Source organism: Erythrolamprus reginae, chromosome 1 (assembly GCF_031021105.1).
Source record: "Erythrolamprus reginae isolate rEryReg1 chromosome 1, rEryReg1.hap1, whole genome shotgun sequence".
In the NCBI taxonomy this organism is placed as follows: domain Eukaryota; kingdom Metazoa; phylum Chordata; class Lepidosauria; order Squamata; family Dipsadidae; genus Erythrolamprus; species Erythrolamprus reginae.
The window spans coordinates 337410226-337433708 of NC_091950.1; the positions used below are offsets into that span (position 1 = coordinate 337410226).

At 39.9% G+C, this 23483-nt stretch overlaps 1 protein-coding gene across 1 annotated transcript; it reads left to right on the forward strand.

Annotated features, from left to right (window-relative positions):
- The first annotated feature begins 244 nt into the window (after positions 1-244).
- EDARADD (EDAR associated via death domain) lies at positions 245-23117 on the forward strand. The gene is made up of 6 exons (XM_070733996.1): positions 245-387; positions 1714-1772; positions 4295-4334; positions 11722-11810; positions 16944-16992; positions 22259-23117. Exons 1-6 carry the CDS (start codon positions 357-359, stop codon positions 22633-22635), a joined length of 645 nt encoding a protein of 214 aa, XP_070590097.1. The 5' UTR covers positions 245-356; the 3' UTR covers positions 22636-23117.
- The last annotated feature ends 366 nt before the right edge of the window (positions 23118-23483 follow it).

Here is a 23483-nt window from a genome sequence, read left to right on the forward strand (position 1 = left end):
GTTTTTTTCCCGAAGAAGTCGCTGATCGAGCTTGGCAAAGCTTGGGAAGAAAACACGGCTTAGAGCAGCCCGCCATGGCTTTGGGGGTGGGGGTGGGGAAAGCGCATCTCCCCCGCCCCGCACAGCCTTCTTCCCCTGCTCGCTCGGGCTTTACCTGCAGCTTCCGCTCCCTTCCAAGGTTTCGCCTACCCTCCAGGAGGGGGAAGCGCAGAAGCGTCCGGCGATAGCTAACTGGGAAGCAACAGTTCAGGAGGAGCGGCAGGGTCCGAGAGGGAAACGGCGGGCCGATCGCAGGTGGCCGAAGCCCTCCAGCTCGCCGCGGCTTGGCCGGCCTCCTCGCCCCCCCATCCACCCCAATGGCTTCTCCCGCCATCGCTTTGCCCGAAGGTAAAAAAAAAAAAAAAAAAAAACCGCCTCGGCTAAGTCTTCGGCTACGGGCGTCCCGCGTCTCGGTGCAGCAGCACGAGAGCGGTGGGCTGCGCGCGCCCTTTGCGGACGGAGACCGTGGGCACCGGAAGGAGGGCCGGGCAGAGCAAGGGAGGCGGGACCCTAGAGTGGCCTTTGCAATGCGGTAGGGCGGGGGAGGGCATTCCTTGGGTGGACACTGGTCCTCCCACCACCTCTGTGGTGCTGCTCTTCGTTGGCGGGATTCTGCCAAAGGCGAGCAGCTCTCTACCTCTCATTAGTTATGAATATTCGCATTGCTACTTTGCTATTTTTGGCAAAGGCAGCGTTCTCCTTAGAGGAAAGTCTTTGTCCCCCAGATTTGTGAAGCTTAAGTTTCTGCTTCTCGAAATTACCCACCGCATACTATTCGTGACAAGAGGCACTCGGATTCGGTTTTTTGAAAGAGCCTCAGTTGTTCCCCTTCTTCATATTTTGGGGCTTTGTATCGAGACTGACTTTGGAGGGTGGTTTTTTCCTCTCCTTTAAGTCTTTTCGGAGCGCCTCATACTCGCCAAGTCTGATGAATCATTCACTCAAATGCTAAATAAATTAAGCCCTGCAGCATCCCTCTGAAGATTGAAGTGTAGCAAAATTGTTATAAAAAAGGTTGCCTTGTGCTATAACTTTTGTGAATTCAGCTTTATGTCCTTCAGCAGGGGGAAAAAATTCTAACAGTCTTTAAAGTAGAAAAAAGAGGATATTATAATTTGCACTTTGTTAGGAGGAGAATCCGGTGTTTTAATGTAGGGTAACTGACTCCCTTTTTAATAGGACTAGTTGAAAACTGAAATAGATAGTATAACTGAAATATGAATGAATAATTTAAATGGTTTAAGATGTTTTATGCTGATCTTTATATATTCAAATAGTTTAAAAGGTTAGTGTAAATTAAAATCATTTGTGAAATAAACTATATAATAAAAAACTTCCTGTTTTTTATTTAATGTGGCTTTTAGACTATTGTTCATTGAGCCAAGATTGTTATATTTGAACTGACGTGATCATTGTCATGAACCTATGCCAGAGCATACTCCGAGTCCACGGAGAGGGGCAGCATATAAATCCAATAAATAAATAATAACAAAGAGCAAGCTATTTTCTTTAGAATTGTTTGCCCAATTGGGATAAACCAGAAGTGAACCCCTGTTGCAGGGTTTGCAGCAAACTGACTGACTATGTAATTATTAAACAAAGTGCAGATAAATAAATATCTCTAAAATGTTAGTGACTGTAAGCTTAATCCCCTTTTTGGCTTGTTTCCAACAGATCAAGCAATTAAAGAGCCAGTAGAAGACACTGACCCTAGCACTTTATCCTCAGAAAGTGTAAGTATTGTAGTTTTGTGAATGGGTTGAAGTGGCTGGTTGCCCAGCTAAGTGTAAATGACCTTGACTAAGTTTGAAAAAATTAAGCAGAGTGAGAGCTAGTTAACACTTGGATGAGGATTGCCAGAAAATTTAAAGATTCGTGTTTCCCCGAAAATAAGACCCTGTCTTATTTTCTTTTGACCTACGAAATAAGTGCTTGGCCTTATTTTCAGGGGTCTTTTTTTTAGATGCAGAAGGCAGTGAGTGTGATCAGCTCAAGGCTTCACGGCCCCTTAACCTTGACCTACAGATCAGCTGATCCAGCGAGGGCCAAAGGTTTTGTCTCTCTGGACGCCTGGAGATATTTCCAGCGTATTCTTGTTAGCCCCAGCCCTGCCCACAGTGCTAAGCAACCTTGCAGCCAAGGGCCTCTCTGTTCTTCAGCTCACCTTGTGACTATGGAAAAAGCAACGACCATGGTTTGCGCTCCACGAGTGTTGCTTAGGCTCCTGGCTACAATGAGGCAGAAAGCCATGGGGCCCATCAGAATCACTCCTTACCATCTACCCAGCTGCTGCTGCTTGAGAAAAGGACAGGCGATTGTGGGAAGCGCATGCTGACGAGAGAAGCAGAGCGCAGCCTGTCCCTTTCAAGGGATCAAATGTCTGTGTGTGAGAGATAGAGAAAGAAACAAACAAACAATGGAGGGGAGTACAGTAACAAGAATTACAGGCAACACTGTTTGAAAGAGTTTCCTCTCTGTCGTTTCTCTCTCTCTCTCTCTCTCTCTCTCTCTCTCTCTCTCTCTCACACACACACACACACACACACACACACATATACACAACAGAGGGCAGACAACCCGGTAAGGAAACTGACCCTCCCCCACCTACAGCTCAGTGTCTGCTCAGGGTAGCGACCCAAGGCCCATTCCCTGCACGGCCACTGTGAGAAATGGGCTCCCTCACAGTGTCTCCTCTCTGGGCCTTGCCTGCCTCAGAAGCTAGGGATCCTGCAGGCATTCCAGCCACGTAAATGCTGCCCAAATCCCCACAGCTGGAGCTCCACCTGCCCGCCTGCCCACCGCATCTGGGCCTGCGGGCACCACCTGCCCCAAACCAAATGGTGGGAGGCTTTGGACAGCGCTTTCCTAGTACCCACCACCCTGCCAAAGGCGAAGCAGAAGCAGGTGGGGGCCACGTAGGACTCCTTCTAACCCTAATCCAGCCATAGCGTTCGTCGGGGACAACCCATACATGAGGTGAGTTTGAGTTTGGCGTTTTACCTTCCTGCCTTTTGTGAACTTTTGGCTGCATGCAAGAAATCTTTCTCTCCTACAAACTCTGCCAGAACTCATTGCACTGGTGCAGCCTCTTGGAGAGAAAGGGGAGAAAGATTTCTGCTGCTTTCCTTTTATGAACTTTTGGCTGCATGGCCACCCCTTCACTAGAGCTTATTTTTGAAGGAGGGTGTATATTTGCACCCATTCCAATAATCAGGCTTGGCCTTATTTTCAGGACATGTCGTATTTTTGAGGAAACACGATACAATGGGAAGTTGAACAAACATCCTGCTAGAAGGCATTGGCAATATTTTTTATGTTGCAAATAAAACTACATGGATATATATATCCATGAAGCAATCTGAAGTTGAGACTGATTCAAAGGAAACATTCTAAAGAGCAGCCAGGCTTGATTTCCTCTAGGACTGACCGGTATGGTCGCCTTGCAGTCCAGGGGACTCGCAGGAGTCTCCTCCAGGACCATAGTTCAAAGGCCTCAATTCTTTGGCGCTCAGCCTTATGGTTCAACTTTCATAACTATACATTGCAACTGGGAAAACCATAGCCTTGACTATACACTCTTTTGTTGGCAGGGTGATGTCTCTGCTTTTTAGTATGCTGTCTAGATTTGCCATAGCTTTCCTCCCGAAGAGCAAGACACTTTTAATTTCTTGCGGTGGAGCCCAGGAAAATAAAATCTATCACTACCACCATTTCTTTCCCATCTATTTGCAAGGAATTAAGATGTCCAGATACCATGATCTTAGTTTTGTTAATGTTAAGTTTCAAACCAACTTTTGCACTCTCCTTCTTCACCCTCATCAAGAGTCTCTTTAGTTCCTCTTCACTTTTTGCCATTTAATTTTCCTTTAAAAGTATTTTTTTCCAAAATCTTATAAAGACGAAAGGGTTGGAAATCATTTACTGAAAGATTCTGAATCAAATTACGGGAGGAGTATTTCGTGAGAGATTGCCATCTTTATTGGCACACCCACCTGAAGTTTTTCATAATTTCTGCTAAACTTCAGATAACGGGCTTGATAAATCTTTATTGATTCCTTATTCTTGCTTGGGACTGGATAAATACTGTATGTAAATTGCTGACTACTTGGCAAGCTCAGTGAACAGCTGGGAGACTGTATTTGGCTTGGAAGGTTATTAAGCAGAACAAAGAACTTAATAAGTCAAAATAATTGGTGTTTCAAAATGTATCTAAAATAATTGTATAAAAATATGCTTCTTCTTTTTGTCTGAACAGATAGAAAAGTATCCTGTTCAAGATACAGCATTACCCAAAGGTAAAAATAGAAAATTAACAATGACTGCAGTTCTTTTTTTAAAAACAACAACAACATTGTAATATGCAACTTGATTAGATATGGCACAATAGAGAATCTATTATGTCCTTTCATAAACTTCATAGTTTTCCAGAACTGATTCCAGATATAATTGCTGAAATTCCCAGCTTTTATTAACTCTGCGACTTTCAACATTTTCTAAGGCCAAGAAGCAATCAATTAAGAAAACATCTTATGGATTTCTCTACTTGGTTCATTTTCACCTTAGTAGCTCAATTCCATCACCAGAGATATATTTTGGTCTAATTGGCACTGGATTAGAAACCAGGAGAATGTGAATTCTAGTGCTGCCTTAGATATAAAAGATTGCTGAGTGACCTTGGTCCAGTCCACTCTCTCAGCCAAACTCACCTCAGAGGGTTGTTGTTGTGGAGAAAATAGCAGGAGGAAGGAGTACCGGGTATGTTGTGAGCTGCCCCGAGTCTTTGGAGAGAGCATACAAATCTAAATAATAATGATAATAATGATAATAATGATAATAATAATGATAATAATGATAATAATGATAATAATGATAATAATGATAATAATAATAATAATAATAATAATAATAATAATAATAATATTTTATTGGATTTGTATGCCTCCCCTCTCCGTAGACTAATAATAATGTTAGCTACCTTGAATTATTTGCAAAGTAATCCTGTATGGGAGATAGTTGACTACCTATCCTGAAGGACCCAATTTCACTGACCCATGCTACTTCTCTTCAGAAAGTTACTTTCTTTTGCTTCTCTTACCTGTAGGAGTTTATGTTCTCATATTCTCTGTATTGAGTCAGTCAGTGCCATAGTCAATGATTTTTTAAATTAATTTAATATGTGCAATCATAAAATCTCTGTTGATGATATATGTTCTCTATCTCCTCTATCAAAATGCATATCTTATTTCATATGATACAACAACATTTGTGATGATTGTTTCCATTGCTGCCTCATACCATTAAAGTAATAATAATAATAATAATAATAATAATAATAATAATAATAATAATTTATTAGATTTGTATGCCGCCCCTCTCCGAAGACTCCGAAGTAATCTGAGTCACCTTCTCTATAGCAGTGTTTCCCAACCTTGGCAACTTGAAGATATTTGGACTTCAACTCCCAGAATACCCCAGCCAGCAAATGCTGGCTGGGGGATTCTGGGAGTTGAAGTCCAGATATCTTCAAGTTGCCAAGATTGGGAAACACTGCTCTGTAGGACAGTGATGGCAAACCTTGTAAGCACCGAGTGCTGAAAAGGGATTGTGTGCCCTCATTGGGGCCAAAACCTGGAAGAGGAGCTGCCCAGGGGCATGTGCATGGCAGAAAATGAAATTTCAGTTTCTGGCACACACATGTGCTGGGCAGCTATTCTTTTGGTTGCTAGCATGCATGCACGCGTTACGATCGGATGATTGGTGTGCATGCTCACATTGGAAAATGGAAGACCAGCTCTTCCAGTTTCTGGCATTGCCACACGCAGAAAGGCCAGCTGATCATTGCTCGCATATGTGTGCCAGAAACCCAGAAGAGGAACGGGTGACACCGTGCATGCCAGGTGTCATTCTATTATAAGCTTTTAAACAATTATCTGATTGATTTCTACTTATTACCCCCTCCTCTTCATTATCTTGATCTTCTTGCATCTCATTTTGATTTTTTTCCTTCCATTGCTTCTAATTTCTCCTCCATTTCCTGAATAATCATGTTCATCTTTTCCTCCCAATTGTTGTGTGGCTTCTACACTCATTTCTTTATCTTTAAACAATTGTTCTTGCTGTTTTTTATAGTTTCATGCATGCTTTTGAGCATCGCAATAATTTCTTAATTTACTTCTATTATCCCCTGTAAATCCATTTTGAAACAGTTTAATAAAAATAATTTAATATACATGGCCCTGTGTACCACTTCGGGCACGTGTGCCATGGGTTCGCCATCATGGCTATAGAAGATTCAGCAGTTTCATTAACAGACTGATACGTTTGTTTGATCCAATATATAATCGAGCCATGCAGCCTGGACCATCAAATGTCTTTCTTGCGACATGCCAGCTAAGGCATGATATCTTTCTATCTGGGCATATCTTCAAGTTTGGATACCACCTCATGAAGGTGGTGAGCCAAGCCTGTTTGAAATTCAGTATCAACATTTCATCTCATCTTCTTCCCCCCTCAGAACAAGCAACCTTAATCACAGCACCTGAATGTAGGCAATTAGTACACTGCATTGATGCTAGAAAACAAATTTCATTTTATTGCAATTATCCATGTCATTAGATATGGGGATTATTCACTCAAAGGGTATGAATGATCTAACATTCCATTTGATGCTTGCAGGTGGTAAGGCTCCTGGATAATTTATTTAGAAAGATTTTTTAAAAGCCTGGTTCCAGATTACTATGGATGCTGACTTATCAGACCTGTTTTGCCTGTTCTAGTTTTAATCTGCAAAGGGCACACGGCATTGGTTAATTTCTGTTCCATCAATGTTGTAGAATATAGAGAACTGTTGGGGGTGGGGGGACTTTTAATTTAAGTCATTATTATTATTATTATTATTATTATTATTATTATTATTAATTGGATTTGTATGCCGCCCCTCTCCGTAGACTCGGGGCGGCTAACAACAGTAATAAAAAACATGCAAATCCAATACTAAAAACAACTAAAATACCCTTATTATAAAACTAAACATCCATACAAACAAACATACCATGCATAAATTATAAAGGCTTAGGGGGAAAGAATGTCTCAATTCCCCCATGCCTGACGACAGAGGTGGGTTTTAAGGAGCTTACGAAAGGCAAGGAGGGTGGGGGCAATTCTAATCTCTGGGGGGAGTTGATTCCAGAGGGTCGGGGCCGCCACAGATAAGGCTTTTCCCCTGGGCCCCCCCAAGCAACATTGTTTTGTTGACGGGACCCAGAGGAGGCTCACTCTGTGGGACCTAACTGGTCGCTGGGATTCATGCGGCAGAAGGCGGTCTTTAACTATAAACCCATTTAAATCCAAGTCAAGAAAAAAACTTGCGGATCAGGAAGAAAAGAAATTTGATATGGAGAGTCACAGAAACAATTCCACAGTAGCCTTGTCTTTTTGGTTTTACATTCTTTAGGGTTATCTAGCTCAATGTTTCCCAACCTTGGCAACTTGAAGATATCTGGACTTCAACTCCCAGAATTCCCCAGCCAGCATTTGCTGGCTGGAGAATTCTGAGAGTTGCAGTCCAAATATCTTCAAGTTGCTAAGATTGGGAAACACTGATCTAGCTAACATTACTGTTTCCTATAAAAGACAATAGCCGTACTGTTCTGTTATCTCCCACAGGATAAACAATGGGTATCCAAACTATTTTCTTCTGAAAGTTACATGCTCTCCAAGTGGAAGGTCAATACTATGAAATACCAAGCCAACAGCAAGATAGTTAATGCCTCTCTTTCTTGTACTTGGCTTGCTGAAACCTGTTAGTCTTTCTCACGAAGAATGTCTCAGAACATTATGAATTGTATTGAAAACCCTCTCTTTGATGGGTGGGCCTGATCAGTGGACAGATGGATAACAGCAGCCGCAAGTTTAATGTAATTTCAGTCTGTGATCAGAGGGGCATCCTTAATCCAGGATTTGCTCCTCTCGAAGACACTCATATTGTACACCTTATATAAGAGATAACCAGACCGCATAGATGATACTGACCAAAATCTAAAAGATGACAATCAGACAATTTTTGTAGATATTGTTCCTTTTCCTAAGATCATGATGTTTTATTTATGATGTGTACTACTGTATACATTTGTCAGTTTAGGAAAACACTATGAATTTCTGTCTATGACCATAGGACACACTGTATGTATTATACCATTGAGTTAAATGGTCAGCCACAAGTGGGAATAATTTATTTATCCCTCATTTTCTTTGTGTGGGGCTTGGAATTTCAGGAATTCATACTCAAAGGAGCAAATATAATGTTCCTGGCATTTTTTGATTGAGAAGAAAGATAAAAGGGGTTAACCTGCCCTGGATATCTGCAACCTAGCGTTGTTTATAAGGGCTAAGACATTTTATAAAGTCACCTTGTGAAAGTTTTACCTCTATTTCTTTGAGGATTAAAATATAATACTCTATATCTGCATAAAGTGAATTCTTATCCTTTGAAGTATTTGGAATTCTCCATTGAATACTATTTTTTGCCTCATGAATCTATCCTAAGGATATAGCAGTAGTTATCTGCAAATATCCCACATCAGTAACTTTCTCTTTGTGATTTAAATTCAGTTCATTTCTCAGGGCCATTTATCTCAGACTTTTGTTTTATTTCAGAAGCTGGGCCTTTTGGTAATTTTTTTGCAAGTTGTGAATGTAATTTATACTTTTATGCAATTCTTCCACCTTTAGGGATTTACTTAAGGTATTAAGTTTCCAATAATTTTGCATGGCCAGCTACTGAAATTGAGGGAATAGATAGTAACATTGATGGCATGCTTCTTAGCCAAAGTATCATCTGCATTTCTGGAAGATTTTGTTTGGAATCTGTCCATATTTGCCACTTACAGTATATGTTTAAAAGCATACATGAACATTTGAAGCATGCTTAGAAAGTAATGGGTAAGCAATAACAATATATACAATACTTTCTCTGATTGGAATACTAATATCGAATGACCTAAGTGCTAAAGCCCACTGCAACAATATCGCCAAAAAAGCTTCTAGAGTTGTTAACCTGATCCTATGCAGCTTCTGCTCAGGCAATCTCACACTACTCACAAGAGCCTACAAACTTTTGCCAGACCCATCCTAGACTACTGCTCACCTGTCTGGAACCCATACCACATCTCAGACATCAACACCCTTGAAAATGTCCAAAGATATTTCACCAGAAGAGCCCTTCACTCCTCCACTCGAAACAGAATATCCTACGAAGATAGACTAACAATCCTGGGCCTAGAAAGCCTAGAACTACGGTGCCTAAAACACGATTTGAGTATTGCCCACAAGATCATATGCTGCAACGTCCTACCGGTCAATGACTACTTCAGCTTCAACCGCAACAACACAAGAGCATGCAACAGATTCAAACTTAATACAAACCGCTCCAAACTTGACTGTAAAAAATATGATTTCAATAATCAAGTTATCGAAGCGGGGAACTCATTACCGGACTCAATTGTGTCAACCCCTAACCCCATCACTTCTCCCTTAGACTCTCCACGATTGACCTCTCCAGGTTCCTAAGAGGCTAGTAAGGGGCGTACATAAATGCACTGGTGTGCCTTTCGTCCCCTGTCCAATTGTCTTTCCTTTCTCTCACTTATCATATATATTCTCTTTCTTTCATATACCCTCTCCTCTAAGTTCACTTTTACCCTTATATATATTACTACATGTCTATTTTTCTTCCTATGTATTTGTGCATTGGACAAATGAATAAAATAAAAAAATAAAATAAAATAAACCATCCAACACAGAAGAACCAAGAATTAGCTGGGAGCCAAAAGATTGCACATGGATCATCTGTTTTCCTATTCATTCTGATACCGATCTACAGGAGGCTAGAAAATCCTGCCAAAGTAGGAATCAATGCACTGTGAAGCAATAAAGGCAGAAGGAACATCATCATGCAATTGTGGAATTTACTTTTATGTCCAGACATACAGCACAAAGTTTAGTCATGTTTTAGATCTGGTCCTTGCTAATGCAACTCAATTTACTTTAAAAATATGGATGGTATCTAAAATCAATCAATAAACAACCAAACAACAGCAAGACAGGAATCACTTAAAGAGAGATAATTATTTTGAAGAAATTTCCATTCTATATGGAATGGCAAATAAAAATATGAATGTTTATTCTGATAAAGCAGTATTCTCTTAAGGTTTTTAATATTTTGTTTTTGTAATAATTGTCATTGTAACTAATATGTATTGAATTACCTGGAATGTAATACATGTACTAGGTAGACTTAAGATTATTACTATGAAAAAGACCTAGCTCTCCAGTGAGTACAGTGATAGCTTGTCTTACAAACTTAATTGGTTCCGGGACAAGGTTCTTAAGGTGAAAGGTTTGTAAGACGAAACAATGTTTTCCATGTTTCAATGGAAAATTGATTAATGCGCGCAAACCCAAAATTCACCCCTTTTGCCAGCCGAAGCGCCCATTTTTGCGCTGCTGGGATTCCCCTGAGGCTCCCCTCCATGGCACCTCCGGACTTCCATTGCCAGCGAAGCACCTGTTTTTGCGCTGCTGGGATTCCCCTGCTGGGATTCCCCTGCAGCATCACAAAAACATGGAAGTCCGGAGGTGGGGTTTCCCATGGAGGGGAGCCTCAGGAGAATCCCAGCAGCACAAAAACGGGTGCTTCGCTGGCAACAGAAGTCTGGAGGCGGGCATCCCAGAGGCGGTGGTGGGTTTGTAAGGTGAAAATAGTTTGTAAGAAGAGGCAAAAAAATCTTAAACCCCGGGTTTGTATCTCGAAAAGTTTGTATGACAAGGCGTTTGTAAGACGAGGTATCACTGTATTCTGGAAGTTACAGTCTAACATTAGCTTTCCCTGATCTGGGCTTTTCCAGTTTTGTGGACTTAAAGGTCTCAAAATTGCTCAGATACCATGACAATTTTTAGAATTATTGGTGTAAATTCCAGCTGTGGAAAGTTTGAGGGAGATTGATCTTTATAAGGTTTGTCTCTGCAGCAATTTATTTTTCCTCTTTCTCCTCTTCTTCTTCTCCTCTTTCTGCTATACTTAGACCTGAAATTGCTCTGGATTTGATGGGGTAACTATTATATATGAACACACCCAGGCAATTTAAAAGATCTGGCTTTGTTTTTGTACTTGTTAATGATAACTGGATATTCAGGAATGAAGCCAGTGAAATGTTACATGACATTTCAGATAAATGATATAATTAATAATTATTGCAACTCAAATGGGAGCCAGTTGTAAAATTATTATTTTAATGTAAATTGGTGTGACACATTGAATAGTTTGGAAGAGGGATATATGGTATTTTATTTCAGGAGAAAGAAGATTAGTGATTTCCTGACTTAGTCTGTATATACACAGGGCTTTCATTCAATATATCCTTTCTGGAAGCCAATGGTTGATAATGTACCCACAGGTGAGTTCTTTCTGCAATCTTAGATATGTAGAATTTTAGGAAAGTCGTCACTGGTTATGCTAACTAAACTTTATGAATGAAACAGTATGCCTGTATTACAGCTTTCTTTCTTGCTCTGATACATTAATTGAATTGACACTGTAATCTTTCTGAATTACAGTACCTTTTTAGAAATATTTTGATAAAGAGATACAAACCTGATTAACATTGAAGAATATTTGCCTCATAGATGAAGAATACCAAACAGAAAAAGTGACTTTGGAAATTTCATCCATTAACATCACAAGCCTAACGTCAGATTCTGGCTTGATACACCAGGTAACTGAAATGTTATTAATCCTATTATAATATTTATCAATATTATTTATTGTTATTTATTAACATTTAGACTTTTCAGTATTGTTTACCAGTTTACTGTAAGTCAGTGCTGAAAGTTTTATTTCAAACTCAGTTCCAATTTGGAAAGAGAACAGAAGACACCATGAAAAAAAATCCTGAATTTTAGAAACATAGAAACATAGAAAACTGACGGCAGAAAAAGACCTCATGATCCATCTAGTCTGCCCTTATACTATTTTCTGTATTTTATTTTAGGATGGATATATGTTTATCCCAGGCATGTTTAAATTCAGTTACTGTGAATTTACCAACCACGTCTGCTGGAAGTTTGTTCCAAGGATCTACTACTCTTTCAGTAAAATAATATTTTCTCATGTTGCTTTTGATCTTTCCCCCAACTAACTTCAGATTGTGTCCCCTTGTTCTTGTGTTCACTTTCCTATTAAAAACACTTCCCTCCTGGACCTTATTTAACCCTTTAACATATTTAAATGTTTTGATCATGTCCCCCTTTTCCTTCTGTCTTCCAGACTACACAGATTGAGTTCATTAAGTCTTTCCTGATACTTTTTATGCTTAAGACCTTCCACCATTCTTGTAGCCCGTCTTTGGACCCATTCAATTTTGTCAATATCTTTTTGTAGGTGAGGTCTCCAGAACTGAACACAGTATTCCAAATGTGGTCTCCCCAGCGCTCTATGTAGTGGGATCACAATCTCCCTCTTCCTGCTTGTTATACCTCTAGCTATGCAGCCAAGCATCCTACTTGCTTTTCCTACCGCCTGACTGCACTGTTCACCCATTTTGAGACTGTCAGAAATCACTACCCCTAAATCCTTCTCTTCTGAAGTTTTTGCTAACACAGAACTGCCAATACAGTACTCAGATTGAGGATTCCTTTTCCCCAAGTGCATTATTTTACATTAGACACTCTTTGCTTGCAGTGAAGAAAAGGCAGACTATAATTTGGTGCTTTGTAATCTTTAGAACTGTCTCCTTCATGTATTATTCCTTTGTTTATTTGTCAAATGTGTACCAGAAAACAGATATAAGTATAAACATAGACATGAACGTAGGAAATGATTACAATTAAATGGGGACAGTAGGACCGGGACGATGGGCACACTTGTTCATTTATGCACATCCCCTTGTTGAATCTTGTATAATCTGCTTGATCTATGTCATCAAATAAAGAAGGAATTCCCTTCTTTAGAATCATGAGTGAGGAGCTGGGATTCAAGATAGATTTCCTCATACTAAATCCTCCCTCTGAAATAGCTTGCCCCCAAGTTAGGAGTGCACCTATCATATGATAGAAGACAAGAAAGCAGTCTTTAAGAGAGAGTTCAGACTTACAGGATGGCAATTACAACTAGTATTTTAAAAATAGTGTTTAATTGTTTTGTTTATTATTTCTTGGTTTTATGGCTGAATTTTCTTATTGTGTTAATGATTTAGTCCATACGTTGTAAACTCTTTAGAATAGGAAGAATAAACAACAAGAGTAGGTTATATTTTAGTAAATAGATATCCAGAGAGTGCCCTAATTAAGAACTTAGGAGGTAGGATATTCATGTTATACCAAGAAGCTTTTGAGGAAATGCAAACCTAGGCATAAAAATTTTGCACCATTAGTAATGTACTGACCATATTCATAAATCTCCATATGCCACAAACTAATTGAACAACAATCTGTTGTTAAAACCATGATTGTATGGGTTCAATATTTTGCCCCAAGTCAAAGGCAATCACCACATTACTGTTTAGGACTAGAAAGCAACGAAACTGCTTTGATTCCTAGTTATTTTACTTAACACCTTTTTGGCTGTATTTTGAGTCAAGCATTGCAAATTCTTATTCTGGCTGCAACTTCTTCTTTTTTTGCCTTAAGTAGTGAAATAGAATCCATAATTTGCCTTTAGGCAAGACTGGGTTTTTTACTTTCCCTCACATGTGAGACAAATTTGTAGTTTTGTCTGGTCTTGCAATTTATTAAGAGACATTTCTTTAACAAAATTATTAAATGTAATGCTTTATAGTTATTAATATTTCAATACAATTGTACCATGGATGGTATATACGGTACTATCAAAAAAAAACCAGATAGTAATTTGGTTTTGTTTGTCAAATGGTTTTTTATTATCAAACTGAATAAAAATTAGGAAAATTTGGATGCATCTGATAAAAATTATAAATCTAAGACCAATAGAATCTTTATTTTTATAATTATTGCTTAGTTTAGTTGCCTTTGCAATATCTGCAAAGTGAATAAGCTGCACTTTAGGATATTTTTTTTCCTGAAAACATCAGGATTGTTGAAATCATCTAATATTTTTTTGTGTGTGTGCATGATGTAATGTTCTTTAAGTCTGAACCCTGAAAATAAAATGAATATATTGCAATGTTAACTCTGTGTTATATTCCTGCTTCTATAACTATTTTCCTTATCTATTTTCCTAACACTCTCTTTTTAATTCTGGCCCTGCATTTCCACATTTCATACTAACATGTTGCCAGAGGAATGATTCTCAGATTGACAAATCCTAATTTCATGGATTCTCCAACAGCCTTGCCAGGTCCCAAATGAGGGCTCACAATGCCCCTTTTACCTCCCTCTCATTAAGTTATTCTCTTCTTTCCTCTTCCTTTGCTATCTTTCCCAACTGAACCATTACAATTCTAATTCAATATCTTGCTTTGTATGCCTCCCCGAGTCTGCAGAGAGGGGCGGCCTACAAATCTAATAAATAATAATAATATTAATAATAATGCTTAAATCTAGATAATCTATATCTGTTGAAGTCTCAGGTAAAAAAAGCACTTTACCTTGCTTTAAGTGTATTTTTCACATTATATTTTAGATTTTGTCAATGACCATGATCATTTTGGGTCCTTGTCCCACTCTGTTTTGAAGTAAAAAACAGTGGAATTGTTTGCCTCCAGAAATTCTGGGTACTCCAACACTGGAAGAAGAGATGGGACAACCATTTAACTATAAAGTTATAGTTGCCAAAAGGTGGAGGTGCGGGGGTGTCACACGTGTGCGTGCCCACATTCATAATTCTATGTGGGCCCCCCAGTGCATGCACGCATGACCCCTTCTCCCGGCAAGTGATGGCACACCTGTTTTTTCACTCTCCCCAGGCTTTAGAGCCTTTCTAGGAGCCTGGGAAGGGCAAAAATGGCGTTCCACACACCCCGGAAGCCAGAAATGGTCCATTTTCCACCTTGAAGTTGTGTGTTTCATGACTCCCAGTATGCCCAGAAGGCCCCAAAATAAACTGGCCAATGCGTGCATGCATACTAGACCTGAGCTTGCGTGTCCACCGATATGGCTCCATGTGTCATATCGTGGCATGCGTGCCATAGGTTCACCATCACAGCTATAGGGTTTCCTCCCTGAGCAGAGGGTGGGAGTAGAAGAACTCCAAGGTCCCTTCCAAATAAATTATTTTGTTATTGTACATGCCATTTAAAAACTGGAGTGGCTGGGAAAGTTTATAATTACAGTGTTCCCTCGATTTTCGTGGGGGATGCGTTCCGAGACCGCCCGCGAAAGTCAAATTTCCGCGAAGTAGAGATGCGGAAGTAAATACACCGTTTTTGGCTATTGACAGTATCACAAGCCTTCCCTTAACACTTTAAACCCCTAAATTACCATTTCCCATTCCCTTAACAACCATTTACTCACCATTATTACTGGTATTCACCATTGAATAAGACATTTAGTGATCCTGATATTTATAAAAATAATTATTTATTAACAATAATTATTTTTTTTGTTATTTATTTGCAAAAATTATTAGTTTGGCGATGACATATGACATCATTGGGTGGGAAAAACCGTGGTATAGGAAAAAAAGCCGCAAAGTATTTTTTAATTAATATTTTTTGAAAAACCGTGGTATAGGCTATTCGTGAAATTCGAACCCGCGAAAATCGAGGGAACACTGTATTTATAATTATTTGGAGACCCGATACATAAGGGGGGGGAGTACATATTTTTTGATGTATCTGTCAGCATTCAGCTGGGATGGATTTTTAAAATTTTAAAATTAGAATCAAAAGATATTTTTTTACACAAGAGGTTCTTTTCCTGTTTTAATTTTGCATGTTTGTTAATCTGGGTTTTTTTTTTTTCTGTTTTGTATTTTATCTTTGGTGATAAAATAATTTCTTTTTAAAAACCATACAATTTAAAGACTGATGTGACTCTCTTTTTGACTCATTTGACATCCTGCCTGGCTGGAACTAACAGAAGTCACCTAAGGTTAAGCAATACTAATGAAAATAAAAATAAAATATGTAACACAAAGAAAAAAGAGGAATAACTAGCCTATTCCATGTGTAATATTTCAGAGAACTAGGTATAAACTATTCATTATTTACCATAGCTGATACTGCAGAAACAATACTTCTGGTACAAATAAACATGGAATGTAAAAAGTTTTAAGTTGGAGGTGTTAAGTTTCTGCCAGCCTCCTCTCCAAATTGTGATCAAGTTCAGAAGGCAGATTAGGCTTGTATGCATGGTTGTCATGGCCTTGCCACATAAATTACTTATGTGGCTTCTTTGGAATGGATGTACTAATGCAGTTAAGTGTAGGTAAGTAAAGGTGTCTCGTTACAGCATATTATATAACTACATAGTTTACCTGTATTTGCAAGCAGAGTTTATGATCTGTTCCAGAGTGCTCTCTGATACTCTCAGGTGAATGACGCTATACAAAAGCCAACTGTACTTTACTGAAAATATCTCAAGGGAAAAACCCCACCTGCTTTCATCTTTAAAGCTGAAAAAAAGGGGGGGAGAGAAATCTCTTCATCTAAGCTTGTTGGTTTTTTGTAATAGCAAAAGCATCTGCTGCAGATTTTTCAAATCTATCTTACCACAATAAATTCCTCCTGAACTCAGGAATTAAGTGCCTCTCTTTTATGATAACCTTCCTCTATAGAAATGCAGCTTCTTCAAAGTACTTAGATTTTTTTTAATGGTTTGACCTTTCTAAATCTTGAGATGTATTAACAATACATTTGTCTAAGTTCAAGGTGTATAATTTATTAAATTAAATTCATATCATGACATTAACACGAGGCTGTGTTTGTTTGTAGCCAGAAGAAGACGATGACACTCAAAGTAGTGCTGGTAATTCACCTACAGGTAAATTTCTGCACATTTCCAAAATATATTTTACTGCCTGTTTCCAGTTTTGTTGTTTTGTTTTATTGTAAGTAGGATACTTGGAATTATTACTATAGAAAGATATAATATTTAATTGCACTTGTTGGCAAGACAGATCCTTTTATCGCAACATCTGTGTGCTCTGATGACATAGGGCAGTGATGGGGAACCTTTTCCCCCGCAGGTGCTGAAAGAGCATGGGCGTGTGCTATCGCACATGCGTGAGTGCCACCGCACATGCACGAGTGCCTACACCCATAATTTAATGCATGGGGAGGGTGAAAACAGCTTCTCTTGCCTTCCAGAGGCCCTCTGGAGGCCAGAAACTTTTGATGGGCCCAATAGGCTCATGTTTTGCCCACCCCGGGCTCCAAAGGCTTCCATGGAGCTGGGGGAGCGTAAAAACGTCCTGCGGTGGCACTCACGCATGTTTGATAATGAGGAAGTTGTCTTGTGAAGTCCATAGCACAAAATTGAGATTGGACTCATTTGTCCACATTAGGGGATGACAATATGAGGAGAAACTTGTTCCTGGGAAAGTTACAAAATTAACAAAGTTTGGTATTACAATGGTCCCTTGACTTTCGTTCTAAGACTGCCCGCGAAAGTAAAATTTCTGTGAAGTAGAGACACTCCTTTCCTTCCTTCCTTCCTCCCCCTCCCTCCTCCATTCCTGGTTTTACTTACCCCCATAACCCGCAGGGGCAACGGGACAGCAAGCTAAGGGCTTTGCTGTGCTCGCTGCTAGTGTCTCCCATGGTGGCGGTGGTAGCACAGGTGCTCAGGGTTAGGGCAAGAAAAAGGGAAGCTCAAGGCAGGCTGGTCAGCTGGGAGGCCGGATGCTACCACTAAGGGAGACGGCTTAGGTGGGTGGGGGAAGAAGAGGCAATGGTGGTGGGTGGCAGTAAGTGGTGGCTGCGGGAAAAGAGGCAGCTGCGCCATTTGGTGCTTGAGGTGACACTGAGCTGCGGGCGGAGGCTACCGGAGGGTTGTGACGGGCCCACCGCAAGGCATCCCCGCGATTAGTGCGCGGTCCCCTGATCCAACAATGCCCTCAGCTCTTCCCCCCTTGAGTGAGTTAGGATGGTCTTGTCCACCCGCAAGGCTCAAGTGGAGCATACCAACGCTCGAGAATTAAAGGGGAGGGATCGGGAGGCTGGGCCGGTAGCAGAGCTTTTATTTAAAGAAGCAGGATGGCTGTGGGGGAAGGAGGAGAGTTAAAACGCACAGTACTGTACATCATGTGGCTGCAGGAAAAACCATGGTGTTCAAAAAAACTGCAGAGTATTTTTTTTATTAATATATTTTGAAAAGCCGTGGTATAGCCTTTCTATGAAAGTCGGACCCGTGAAAGTCAAGGGACCACTGTATTGTATTTCATTTACACGTGCACACCCAGAGGCTTGCTTTGCTTCTTAAAAGGATAGCTATTTAGACATAGAAGATGTGCATGAAGCCAAACAGGGCCCCCAAAAGCCATATGGTCTCTAGTCTCTGAAACAGTTCCTGAAGTTGTAATGATACCATTTAATGTCTAAAATTGAACTGTATTTGCATGCATAGTTTATGGTCCACTACTCCAGAGTGTGCTGTGAAACTCCCAGGTGGATGATGCAATATAAAAGCCAGCTATAGTTTACTAAAAATATTTCAGGGGAAATTCTGATTTAAAATTTAATGAGACATAAGATGACTTTAAAAAAAAAAACTTAAGTACCGGTAATCTGATTAAGTAGATGTAATTTGTTTAATTTAATTCTAATTAAATGAATTTACATATATACTGCAATATTCCCACTTGGTTAAACAACATTATGCAAAATACAGCAAAAGAATGTAAAGTAGCAACTAAAAAGAGATAACAAAAAAGAAAACAACCTAACTTTATGCATTTACATCACTACTATTCACTATACCTCATCACATTTTTGCGTGCTACAATCTTTGCTTTAATGACAGTCTTTAATCACAATTATATATTATGTAGTATACCATCATACATATTCTTTCCTTCTTAAACTTCTCACTTCTCTGCTTTCGATTTTTCAACTTTTAACCCCTGTTCTTTCACTCATGTAATCAAACCATCTCTGTAGTTTTTTCATGCTTGTCAATCATTTTTATATACAGTACATATTCAGTTTCCTTTTTTTGGTGATTCTATTCTTGTTTAACCTATAGACTTCTTAAATATCTCATTCCCCGGAGTGGCTGTGGGTTTTGCCTCCCAAGGACAATTCCATCTGTCCGTCCATCACCCTGGGGGGGGAGTCACTAACCCCCTCAGAGAGGGTTCGCAACTTGGGCGTCCTCCTCGATCCACAGCTCACATTAGAGAAACATCTTTCAGCTGTGGCGAGGGGGGCGTTTGCCCAGGTTCGCCTGGTGCACCAGTTGCGGCCATATTTGGACCGGGAGTCACTGCTCACAGTCACTCATGCCCTCATCACCTCGAGGCTCGACTACTGTAATGCTCTCTACATGGGGCTACCTTTGTAAAGTGTTCGGAAACTTCAGATCGTGCAGAATGCAGCTGCGAGAGCAATCATGGGCTTTCCTAAATATGCCCATGTCACACCAACACTCCGCAGTCTGCATTGGTTGCCGATCAGTTTCCGGTCACAATTCAAAGTGTTGGTTATGACCTACCGCAGTCTGCGTTGGTTGCCGATCAGTTTCCGGTCACAATTCAAAGTGTTGGTTATGACCTATAAAGCCCTTCATGGCACCGGACCAGAATATCTCCGGGACCGCCTTCTGCCGCACGAATCCCAGCGACCAGTTAGGTCCCACAGAGTTGGCCTTCTCCGGGTCCCGTCAACTAAACAATGTCGTTTGGCGGGACCCAGGGGAAGAGCCTTCTCTGTGGCGGCCCCGACCCTTTGGAATCAACTCCCCCCAGATATCAGAGTTGCCCCCACCCTCCTAGCCTTTCGTAAGCTCCTTAAAACCCACCTCTGTCGTCAGGCATGGGGGAATTGACATGTTCCTTCCCCCCTAGGCTTGTAAAATTTATGTATGGTATGCTAGTGTGTATGATTGGTTTTAACTTGTGGTGTTTTAAAATTAATTTAAATATTGGATTTGTTTACATTGTATGGCGATTGCTGTGAGCCGCCCCGAGTCTGCGGAGAGGGGCGGCATACAAATCTGATTAATAATAATAATAATAATTCAATTTTATGTCTTTGCCCTGTTCTCAATTCCATATACAGTCACATGTCCTACTGTGTGAGGAAATTATAGTAGCATCTGGTCAATTTGGGCCCAGATGCAGTTTTCACACGTACATTTATCTATTTGCACACTGCTCCATAATCTAATCACAGTACTTTAACGTATCTCCAGTTATACCATCCATACCCAGTTTTACAGTTTTTCAACATTTTCATTGCATTGATGGCTCCTCATTATTTTCCAACTTTATTTATTTATTTATTTATTTAATTAATTAGACTTCTGTGCTGCCCTTCTCAAACTTATATTCAATTTAAATTTATAGCATTTATTTTAATCCTATTCTACAAAATCTCTAAAGCAATTATTCCAGCATTCCCTCGCTTCACTTTCATTCTAAGTCATTTCATCATTATTATGTTGCTTATTGTCATTAAAATCACCTTGCATTTTTTCTGGCATCATAACTGTTCCTTGCATTCTTTAACTACATTCTTTGCAATTTCCTTTTTCTTTGTGTACAGTTATATAACACCTTTCACACATTTTTTCCATAAGTCATTTTGTTACATGATTCTTTTTCTTCATAGCTTTTTTACATATTTCATCCAACAAGCCTCCTATACTTTTATTACAATCCATCCTTGGTTCTTCAAATCATCTCATAATTTCACATGTACAGTACCCTCTAAATTCCTCCATTCCATTAATTCCTCCATTAAGTCATGCTTATGACTGTTTACTCACTTTATACTAGTATTTCAAATTACAACGCAGGTAGTCCTTGACTTACAACCACAATTTGAGCCCAAGATTTCTGTTGCTAAATTAGACATTTGCTAAGTGAGTTTTGCTCCACTTTTTACAACCTTTCTTGCTACAGTTGTTAAGTCAATTGCTGCAGTTGTTAAGTTAGTAACACATTTGTTAATTAAATGAATCCGGTTTCCCCATTGACTTTGCTTGTCAGAAGGTCTCAAAAGGTGATTTGCCTGATCCCAGGGCACTTCAACTATCATAAATATGAACCAGTTACCAAGCATCTGAGTTTGGTTCACATGACTATGGGAATGTTGCAACAGCCATGAGTGTGAGAAAACAATCATATGTCACCATTTTTAGTGCTGTTGTAACTTTGAATGGTCATTAAACGAATTGTGGTAAGTCAGGGACTATCTGTACCATGGTCATTAACAGATGAGCCCATAAAAATTTATTTCTACTGCTCATCACTGCTTTGGTTGACTGAAGCTTTAAGGTAACGTTTAGTAAAATAGATTACCAGCCTTACCTTTACCCATTGTTCTCAGTGGCACAAACCTCCAAAAGCGAAATATAAAGGACAGCTTGGGACTCTCACCAAGTTGCACATCATTGCAATATAAAATAATCTTACTGCTTTTTCATTTAGTTGGCTTAGGCAAAATAGTTAAAGCAAATGTTTTACAGGTACTTCATTCAGGGTCCAGCCTCTTAACCGATTCAGTTTTCAAAACATCTTTTTCAAGAAACATTTCTCTTTGCAATCTTAGAAAGATTAGATTAGATTAGATTTATTGGATTTATATGTCGCCCCTCTCCGCAGACTCGGGGCGGCCACTCTTACGTGTACTGATAATGGCGTTCTCAGTATCTTGGGGGGGGGGCAGTATTAAAGATTTAAAATAAATTATCATGATGTTACTATATAACTGGATTCACATGCATATCTGCTCTTTGTGTAGTAAAGATCAGTGCCCTCTTTAGTTGGGGGAGCACGCAGCAACCAATGGTGAATGCAGATATAATTAGCTAATTTTATAACAAGAATATCATTTCAAATGGGAAATGGTAGTTTAATTTATTTTATTTATTTATTGGATTTGTATGCCGCCCCTCTCCGTAGACTCGTAGACTTAATAAAGGTTCAAATGGATATGCAAGAAGAGGAAGAGAGGGAGGATAAATGGGGAAACTAAGAATGCAATTTAAATCATCATGAATGAGGCTCATTACATCTGAAGCATGTCATAGAGTTTTATGTACCAGAAAACAGTGGAATAACTCCCTAATATAATTGCAATTCTAGCTTTGAAGAAGTCACGTGCAGAAAATGGCTCTTGGTCTTCGTGTACATCTCACCAGCCAACCATCGGTGACCTACTAAATGATGAGGACTTGCTGTACATGATGAGGATCAAATTGGATCCTTCCCACCCGACAGTGAAAAACTGGAGAAACTTTGCAAGCAAATGGGGAATGACTTACGATGAGTTGTGCTTCCTGGAACAGAAACCACAGAGTCCCACCTTGGAATTTTTGTTACGGAACAGTGACAGAACTGTGGAGCAGCTGATTGATCTCTGTAAATTATATCGAAGAGTTGATATTGAAAAAATACTGCAGAAGTGGGTGGAGAAGGAATGGCCAAAAAGAGGCCATGGGGCCTATCAGAAAAACATATAAAGGAGAAAAATGACAATGTGGCAAACCAAGAATGGGGTTTGGTTGACTTTACTTCTGGCGTGCATAGATCTTTTCCCCCTTCTTCTAGGGAAAGGACAACGTACATATTTTTACAGCATAAACTATACTTACCCTTTGTAGTGATAAGGATGACCTTTAATTACGAATCAAGTCAATGTCTTTCACAGATGTCAACGTCTACAGTACTCAGATTTTTGAAGCAATAAGAGAACAGTGAAAATTATCTGCATGCTATATAGCAGTGATTTTCAATCTTTTTTGAGCCACGGCATATTTTTTATATTTACAAAATCCCGGGGCACACCACCAACCAAAGTGACACAAAATGACACTCTAACACAGTTGAGGCTGAGGCTTTATCTAGTGGTGGCAACATTTACCTCCAGACCTGACCAGGATTAGAAATCAAGACCATGGAAAGGAGTAGCAGCTTCAACTACTTGCCGTGGCCACACAATGATAAGTGCGCGGCAGCCCGAGTGGGGACCTTCCTGGGTGTGGAGGAGAGACGGCCTGCTATTGGTTCATCGCTAGTGATCAGGATGAATCCTAGAAGGTGATTGGTCAGTGAGCGTTCCCTGTGCCTCCACTCTTCCTGTCGCTGATGGCTGGAGAGATGTGAGGGGAAAGTTTATGTTCGGATGAAGGCGGCTGGCGGTGGGCCGAATAAATGGCCTCTGCGGGCCGTATTTGGCACGCAGGCCATAGATTGGGAACCCATGTTTAATTTCCCCACGGCACACCTGACCATGTCTCATGGCACACTAGTGTGCCATGGCACACTGGTTGAAAAACACTGCTATATAGGATAACTGCATAATCTTTTG